This window comes from Triticum dicoccoides, chromosome 5A (assembly GCF_002162155.2).
Source record: "Triticum dicoccoides isolate Atlit2015 ecotype Zavitan chromosome 5A, WEW_v2.0, whole genome shotgun sequence".
NCBI classification, from domain to species: Eukaryota; Viridiplantae; Streptophyta; class Magnoliopsida; order Poales; family Poaceae; genus Triticum; species Triticum dicoccoides.
This window is the reverse complement of record NC_041388.1, coordinates 569521325-569530580: the sequence shown is the minus strand read 5'-3', so window position 1 is coordinate 569530580 and position 9256 is coordinate 569521325. Positions and strand designations below refer to the sequence as shown.

Below are 9256 nucleotides of genomic sequence, written 5' to 3'. Positions count from 1 at the left end.
GAAAAGTGCAAATTTTGAATTTTTTAAAAAATCCGGCCATTCATGGAGGCCGAGCTCCAAAACGCCCCTGCATGTTTCTCACACCTTTGACGAGCAGCTCAGTGGGCCGTCAAAGGCGGCCTGCAGGCCCATCCATCTACACCAGCCACATTACCGGAGTAGCCCAATGAACTGATGAGTCAATCAGCCCAACAACCCTCTCTCTTCCCCCCTGCTGTTCCTGACGAGTCAAACACCCGAACAGCAGAACCGGACGCCCCGGCGCGCCAGCCGGATGGCGCGAAACTCAAGGCGGCGGCGACGGCGACGGCGGCTTGTGGTACCGTGGAGCTGGCCTCATTAACATATGACCGGGTAAACTACGCCCACGGCATGGCTGGCGACCTCTCCTCCGTCCACTGGAAGTGCCACCAGGTCAGCTTCTGCCCGCCTGCTTGCACGCCAGGTGCTTGTGTTTATTCCCATCCGTTTCTAGCTGGAGTAGCAACCTAGTGACCATTGAATGACCGAGCGTGGACGCCCCCTCACGCTTGCTCGGCTCCCCTGCGTGCTCCCTCAATGCAAACATTGTTACCCAAACCTGCCCTTTGTTTTAGTGTTACTTTTTACACACAAAATCAAGTTAGTGTGTGTGAGCTCACCGTATGCATGTGTAAGCGAGTCATGCCGAGTTTAGCGCGTCAGCATTGCCATGCTGATCCCGACTGGTAGGCGTAGTGGACGCTGGATGACGGTGCATTCCCATGGTAGGGATGGCTGGAGTAGATTGGATTGTGATCCTTTTCCTTGGCATTTTCTGTTGAATTAAAGCTGACCAAGTTGTGTTTTGGGGTATGGATTGTGATCCAAGAAGAAGAAGAAGAAGAAGAAGAAGAAGAAGAAGAGAAGAGGTAGGGTGGTAACTAGTAAGAGCTGCATCCACCCTTGCTTACCTTCAACATACTATGGGAATGGGATTCACATAAGAGTTTAAGCAACAGTCCAGCTGTGTTTTTGTCCAAAGCATGTAAAATCTGACCAAGTCCTGCCCAGCGGGTCTACTTTCAATCGGTATATATGCACATGTAAACAACATAGACAACTAGGTCATTCGATGCAAATCAAATTAAGACGTGCTTCTGTAAATACGGCTAGAGCGTTGCTGCCTAGGTACATGAACCATATTCGATGCAACTAGGTCATTCGATGCAAATCAAGTTAAGACCTGTGGGGAGTTACTGACCTATGTCTGGCTCCTTCTGTCCAACATGGGGATGGAGACCTTGCCAGAGAGACTGCTGAGGACGGAGCTTCCAAGCGGATAAGGAAATGCCTGCTCTGCTCCATTGACTTCCCAGGTCAGCACCACCACGGGAGAAGACATTGTTTGACAAACGATGCTTACATATGGAGTCGATTTCTCCCCCGTATTCCATCTTAATCGGTGCTTATTTGCTTTATCTGTGGAAGATTTGCCATTATGTTTCACTGTGATGTATGTATGTTTCCTAGTGTCTGTAAGTCTGAATAAGCTTGAGACATGAGAGCCACGCAATGTCTGTACTTTTCTATTTTGTTCCTCTTTTGTGGGGATACATTTCTTGTTACAATGTGTGTAAGGATGGTGTGGGGCATTTGATTGCCCTGTTAATATATTACTACCCAAATATAAGAATGTCTGTAACTACTATTGCAATGTCGCTCTAACTGAAAACAGAGTGTTCAGTGATGCCAAGTTTGGGGATTCTCTGCATCAGATAGTTGTGCTGAGCTTTTGCGCAGAACTGTTGACAGTCACCTACTGACCATGATTTTTTTCTTCTTCTTCTGTAAACTGTAATAGATGCATAATTGGTGGTGACTTGCAGGCTAGCGTATATCCTGGCCTATGGTAAGTTCTCAGGTGTGTACATGCATTTTGTGCATCTGTTGGATCTTAAAAGATAGCCTGAACACAAATTTTGCTTGTATATTTTCAGTTTACAGATGGCTGGATCTGCTCCTCGATCTAGCAGGATGGATGTAGCTACCTACTTGATTCAAATCATTACTTTGCTTCCTCTGCTGGAACCTGGGGTTGAAGTTGGGATTCTGCATCTGGTTAGTCGATTGGACCAACATCTATTTTTAGTTTTGAGTTTTTTGCAAAGGAAACGATGCTAGCTTTGTTTTTGTCTGCATTTTAGTGGAACCGTCGGCTTTATTCATTCATTCAACCTAGTATTATCTGGTGAAAATGAAATACAAATAATGCTATCAGGTTTCATACATATATGTCAGGTCGGCCCTCAATCACAGGCCAGGGATGGCCATGGTTTTTCCGCTTCAGAGTTGAGCTGGATGCCCGTGCAGTGCACGAGTCTCCTGAACACAATGAGCATGCCGTGGTCTGTCGTCTGTTCCAGCAGCAACGTTCATACGTTGTTGTCCACTACTCCAGTGCAGCAGCAGCCCGAAAATAATGGAGGTACCATACGCATGACGATTTTAAATACCTTGTTCATATTGCATCGATTAATTGAGGTATATACTTACAAGTTTTATACTATTTCATGACGATACAGAACGCATGATATTCGTGCACAGAACGCATGCTATATCGTGCACCAAAACGTATGTGTACTGACCCGCAAAAAAAACTTGTGTGTAGTGGCTGCTGCTAGTATGGTACCAATGGACTCAGAGGGAACAACTTGTCTATATATAAATGAAGCCATCGCCATGTCCATGCATTTGCACCTTACATCCAAGTAGTCCTCCCCAAACCGCACTAGCGATAATAATGTCACTCATCTCCACAGCACTTGTGCTACTTGTTCCCCTAGGTCTTTACTTGTACATGTGGTCTAGTACTCGTAGTAGATCAAATGACCCAGCATCAGTGCTCCCCACAAAATGGCCAATAGTAGGCATGCTCCCTGGTCTCGTGGCCAACATCTACAACTTCCATGAGTACAGCTATGCGCTCCTCGCCGGATCAGGCCTCAACTTCAATGGGGACGGCCCGCCTGGGGCCGGGATGCGGTTCTTCATTACCTGCGACCCTGCCAACATCCAGCACATCTTCACAACCAACTACTCCAACTTCCCCAAGGGCGCCGAATTCGCCGCCATATTCGACATCATGGCTGGTGGCTTCTTCACCATCGATGGCGAGCTGTGGCGCTTGCGCCGCATGAAGTTCGTGGGCGTGATCAGCAGCCCACGGTTTGCTGACCGTGTGGCAGCTCATTGCCATGACAAGGTGAAGAACCACCTCCTCCCATTGCTTGCCCGCATGGCGAGCACCAGCACTTCATTCGACATGCAAGAAGTAATGGCGAGGTTAATGTTTGACATCACCGCCATGACAGTCTTTGGCGTTGACCCTGGCTTCCTGTCCTTGGACATGCCTCCGATTGACGCCTCCCTTGCCATGGACACAGTCATGGAGGTGGGATTTCTCCGACACACCATGCCGGCCTCTTTGTGGAAGACATTGAGGTGGCTAAATATTGGTCCCGAGAGAAGGCTCCACGAAGCGAACAGAGTGCTCCGCAGGTTTGTCGTGGATACGATGGAGAGGGGGAAGACCAACGGAGGCCAATATGAGGATGAAGAGGTTGTGGGGGATATTTTCAGCCAGTTCTTTTGGGCAATTCTCCCAGAATTGACCCCCTCCCCAGCTTCTCCCAGAATTGCCACTTAATATTTTTTTACAATTCCTAGCTAGTTAAGGTCTAATTAGCTAGGAATTGTAAAAAAATATTAAGTGGCAATTCTGGGAGAAGCTGGGGAGGGGGGTCAATTCTGGGAGAATTGCCCAAAAGAACTGGCCCTTTATCTCTCTACATCAATGACCCAGACTACGCTGACGATGACTTGCTCTGTGGGACACTCATTAGCTTCATGCTCGCTGGGAGGGACACAATCGGCACAACTCTGCCATGGATATTCTACAGCCTCGCCCAGAACCCTAATGTCGTGTCAATCATCCGTAATGAACTCTCACCTATTGCAGCGCACAAAGTAGCCCATGGCATGGGTGCCACGGTCATCTTTGAGACGGAGGAGACCAAATCTCTGGTCTATCTGAGAGCCACCTTGTATGAGACTCTCAGGCTATACCCACCAGCGCATATGGAGCGCAAGACGGTGGTTGCCGATGATACCATGCCAAGTGGACATGAGGTGTACGCCGGTGATGCCATCTACATCTCTCTCTACTCCATGGGAAGAATGGAGAGCTTGTGGGGTAAAGACTGCCTTGACCTCAACCCAAACAGATGGCTCTTGGAGGATAGCAACAAGATCAAGTACGTGCCATCTAACAAGTTCCTGGCCTTCAACTCGGGCCCAAGGATGTGCCCAGGCAAGGAAATCGCAGTTGTGCAGATGAAGACCATCATTGCCGCAGTCGTGTGGAACTTTGCCCTGGAGCTGGTGGAGAGCCAGAGCATCCAACCGAAGCTATCTTGTTTACTGCAGATGAAAAATGGGCTCATGATGAAGCTGAAGAAACGAGAAGCGTAACACAAACTTTCTTTTGTTGACCAGGGTTTGGGATTTCCCAGCATGTGTGCCACAATTGTCTTAGAATGCGTGTGTGGTGTACGTGTGTGTCCATATACATATTTTCACTTTCATGTCGGACAACTTTATTCACGGCAACGGGTGGATTTTTTTTATGAATAATTGCCTGAGAAATCAGCTATGGCTTGGATGGTGCAAATGTTCTCGGAAATCATGTAGAAAAAAAAATACCGGAACATCATGATAATAATGTAAGATTATCCAAGTAAATGACCGAAAATTTAAGGAATTCAGTACATATATTTTTGGTAGTGAATGGGTGTGTGCATCGTATGATGCAGAGGCCGAGACGATGCCTCCTTATTGAGAAAAAAATATTTGTTGTAGCAAGCTGAACTGTTTGTTTTTCTTGCCAGGCACACAGACATATATTTTTCAGCGTATGCCTCTCTCCATGTATTTTTTAGTACTATAGTTTTTCTTTTAATTATATATTTGTTACTCTGAAAATACTTTTACCATCTATATCATCAATCTATTTGCAAATCTCAAGCACCAAATTCAATTAACAATTGCACAAGGATGTTTTGGTGGCATATGTAAGGAGTTTTTAATTTTTTTGGCTATATCAGTCAATTGCCCGCGCCTTGTCTTTAGTGTCTTTAGTACTGTAGTTTTTTTTGGCCATACCAGCTTCCCTCGCCAACTGCCGGTCTGTTGGGTGCGCTAGCTTCTGGCTGGAATTGACTGGCCATGCTGGAAGCCTACTGAGAGCGTATTTGGTCTGTTTACCTGGTGGGATTCTTTGCCCGCGATAATTGGCACAACCGGAAGACATGCGTCTTGATTTTCTTCAATTGCAAAAACTTTGTTGATCAAATTTGGTCCATGAAGCCCTGCAACTCATATTTTGCCATTACAGAGCTGATTCTTAGGTATGTGAAGAAAGGGTGGGAAGATCAAATCAAGGACCCGGGCAGTTACTGGAAGTTCAATGATCGCAGGGGGGCAGTGGATGCTTCATACGAACAAGTGCAACCAAGATCTGGGTTGCAGCTTAAGGAGGCCATTCGATGAGTGTTCTTCTCTGGCACACCACCATGGATTTCTGCTTCTACTACATTACATGGGCACATCAGCAGATCGCCGATGTACCACTGTTCGGTGTGTTCACAATGCCTCTGGTGAAGGCCGTGGGTGTGCTGTCTGGTGCGGAAGATCTCCTCACCACAGTAGATCCTTAAGGATGATAAGACAATCCATGGAAGGTGATTGAGGCCTGTGGGTGGATATGTTCTGCTTCTCCTCGGCCAGTAGCAGTAGGTGTCGAGGGTACCTACACGGCAAGAGTTTGGGCACCACGGAGGGGAGCTGCTCACATATACTCCTATTTGGCTCCTGTCGCTCATGGGGATGGAAACCTTGCCCGAGAGGCTGCAGATGACAGAGCTTTCGAGTGGACAAGGAAATGCCGGCGCTGCTCCATCAACTTCCCAGGCTAGTACCGCGAAGCCGTTTTTGAAAATTGATGTTTTTCTATTCTGCATTTGCTTATTTTTGGAAGCTTTTTGTAGTTCATACATTGTGGTGTTCCATTTGTCGCTGTTCCTCTTCTTCGGAACCGGCGACGGTAGCGCCCGTGGGTGTCGCGATCTTTCCTGAAATCATCATTGTGGAGGTGTGGTCACCCCTCTCCCCGCGGCCTTGGCTCCGGAGGGAAACCTCTGATCATCTGGATCGGGTGATGGAGGCGTCCTAGCGCCTTTCTCCTCCTTGGGGGCATCGTCTTGAAGCGGACTGCAACTAGGAGACCGATGGTTGTTGGTGGCTGGTTCGTCGAGGCCAGGGGGTGTCAATGTCTGTTTGGCAATGATGATGGCGCCAAGATGAGTTGGGGTCATGTCTCGGGCTCTTCCATGGTTGCTTGATTGTTGTGGAGTCGAAGCTGCGGTGGATTGTGTCTAGGTGGTGACGGCACTCGTCGGTCGTTCGCGGAGGTCTTGGCCGGCGCAAGCCCTGCATATTTCCCTTGCAAAGATTGTCGTCAAAGTCGAAGCTGTCGTTCGCTGGCGCGTGTGGCCATCTGTTGGCATGTGGCCAGGTTGGCTGGTGGTGTCCATTTTCTGGGCTGAGTTGTACCGGTTTTAGCCCGGTTTTCCGCAAATTAACCTGGCAATTCTTACTCTTATCAATGAAATGGCAAGTCTTTTGCCTCGTTTCAAAAAAAATTAACTATGTGAATTTGTGATCTGTCAGTCGACATCTCAGAGCGAACAAGATCCACATCCTCATGAAGCTGCTGCTGCCCGCGCATATACATCTCGGCGTCAAGATATACTTCCAGCTGAATAATAATTATCTGAGCAAAGCACTAGTCCAGTTTGATGCCTGGCAGTCTGTTGGGTGATGTGTTGTTTGAAGTTTGAACTACTACGGCAGAGAATAACCTGCTAAACTCACCGCAAAAAATAAAAGAATAACCTGCAAAACTATTGCTTTTTCTTCTTTGTGTCTGTATTACCAGTTCACCGTTCCACTCTGATCTGATCTGATCTGATCTGATCTGCTGCCGCACAATTGTGTGGAGCTTGGATACATAACAGCTTTTGGTTCATGTCTACAGCTCGCGCTGTTTTTTTCTACAGGAGATGTGAAGGAAGACTCTGGCCGACAGTATTCATGTTATGATTACACTGATCCTCTCTTGGTTTAGCTCTTTGAAGTAGTAGCTTAGGTACAGGAGATTACAAGAATTGGTAGGAGTTCTTCGGTGCAGGATGAACACAAGAACAAGTGGAAGGGAAAGTAGGTAGCCGCCGGTGCCGTTCACCGTGATCCTCTGGATGACTCGCCTCTGGTACTCGCCTTGCTTAAATAGCGTGGCCCTTCGGGTGTAGCTGGTTGGCCCAGTCCGGCCCAGTGAAGCGGGGGTTGGTCCGCGGCCGCGCGTGTCGTTGGCGCTGTGGTGGGTGCCTTTCCTGGCAGGGGCGCTAACATCCCCTTCTCCTTGTGATGAGGCTTGACCCCAAGCCTCCGCTTTTGGGAAGCGAGCTTGAAGCGCCAATTTGTCTTCCCAGGTGTCCCCCATGGATGATGGATCAGACCAGCGCACCTTCACTTGCTCCATCATAGTGCCGTTGCTTCTTTTGCGCCACCTCGTCTCCAGAATTGCCATGGGAACAGCAAGTTCATCAGCACAGATAGGGAGATCGGAGTGCACTTGCATACCAGGGAGGATCGCCTGACGTAGCTGGGATACATGGAAGACGGGGTGCACTGTCGCGTGCGCCGGGAGCTGAAGTCGGTAGGCCGCGTCGTTCACCTTGGCGATGATTGGAAAGGGGCCATAGAACTTGAACGAAAGCTTGTGGTTTGCCCTTGGGGCCACCGACGTTTGAATGAACGGCTGGAGCCTCAAGAACACTTGATCACCTACTTCAAAGGTTCGCGGTGAGCGCTTCTTGTCTGCCTGGTACTTCATGTATTGCCTCGCTCGATTTAGATGTTGTTGCAGCAGATTTTGAATCACTGCCCTCTCCTCCAACCAAGTGTGCAGGGCCGGGACGGAGCAGGCATTTGCAGAGGAGAGGCCCCAATGGCGAGGTTCGTGGCCAAATAAAGCTTTGAAAGGAGTCATTCCAATGGCAGAGTGGTGGGAGGAGTTATACCAGAATTGAGCCAATGGTATCCAGAAACTCCATCTTTTTGGGCAAGCATGCGTGAAGCAGCACAAGAAGGTCTCGATGCATTGGTTGACGCACTTCGTTTGGCCATCGGTCTGTGGGTGATTCGCCGTGCTCAATCTCAGCTCGGTTCCTGCATACTAGAATAGCTCTTGCCAAAAATGATTGGTGAAAACCGGGTCGCGATCTGATACAGTAGCTCCTAGAAATCCATGAACTCTGTAGATTTGCTGCATATAGAGCTGCGCCACCTTCGCAGCCGTGTATGGGTGTGACAGAGGCAGGAAGTATGCAAACCTTGTTCGTTTGTCCAGGAGGACCCACAAGCAATTGTACTTGCCTGATTGGGGAAGTCCAGTCACAAAGTCCATTGTGATCATCTTCCAAGGTTGCTGCGGAATAGGTAAAGGTATGAGTAGTCCAGGTGACGCTGCACGGTCTGGTTTTGCTTGTTGACATGTCTGACAGCACTTGACATAGTGTTGCACTTGCAGCTTCATCTTGGGCCATGCAAACAGTTGGCATATCCGACGATATGTGGCCGAAAACCCTGAATGACCCCCCATAGGGCTGTCGTGAAACGTCGCCAATATACGCTGTTGTATGGCAGTGCTTCCTCCGAGCCAAATGCGGCCGCGGAATCGAAGGAGCCCCTGGTGCAATGAGAATCTTCCTTTGGGATCGTCGCGGACCGCCAATTGTTCAAGCAGCCATTGGGCTTGGGGATTACTGTTGTAACTGCTTGCAATATCCTCGAGCCACGCTGGTCTACAATAGGATATGGTTGCTAGTGATTCAGAGAAGTTGGCTCGCGACAGGGCGTCTGCGGGTGAGTTTTCTTTCCCCTTCTTGTAACGGATAGTGTAGTTCAGTCCCAAGAGCTTAGTAAAAGCTCGTTGCTGCCAGGGAGTCGTGAGCCGTTGTGTTTCCAAGTGAATAAGGCTGCGTTGATCTGTATGAATTGTGAACTCCGAGTGTTGCAGGTATGGCCTCCATTGGTCGGCCGCTACGATGATCGTGAGATATTCTTTCTCATATGTCGATAGGCCTTGGTAACGAGGGGATAGAGCTTTACTCATGAA

General features: G+C 48.6%; 1 protein-coding gene and 1 long non-coding RNA gene across 2 annotated transcripts; both read left to right on the top strand.

Annotated features, from left to right (window-relative positions):
- The first annotated feature begins 250 nt into the window (after window positions 1-250).
- On the top strand, window positions 251-6659 carry LOC119302912. Its single transcript, XR_005147786.1, has 5 exons — window positions 251-414; window positions 1823-1870; window positions 1959-2079; window positions 2260-2446; window positions 5414-6659. It is a non-coding gene; the product is annotated as an uncharacterized LOC119302912 (long non-coding RNA).
- On the top strand, window positions 2646-4646 carry LOC119302911 (noroxomaritidine synthase 1-like). The gene is made up of 2 exons (XM_037579962.1): window positions 2646-3603; window positions 3789-4646. The coding sequence occupies exons 1-2, from the start codon at window positions 2687-2689 to the stop codon at window positions 4489-4491; spliced, it is 1620 nt and encodes a 539-aa protein (XP_037435859.1). The 5' UTR covers window positions 2646-2686; the 3' UTR covers window positions 4492-4646.
- Window positions 6660-9256: the final 2597 nt, after the last annotated feature.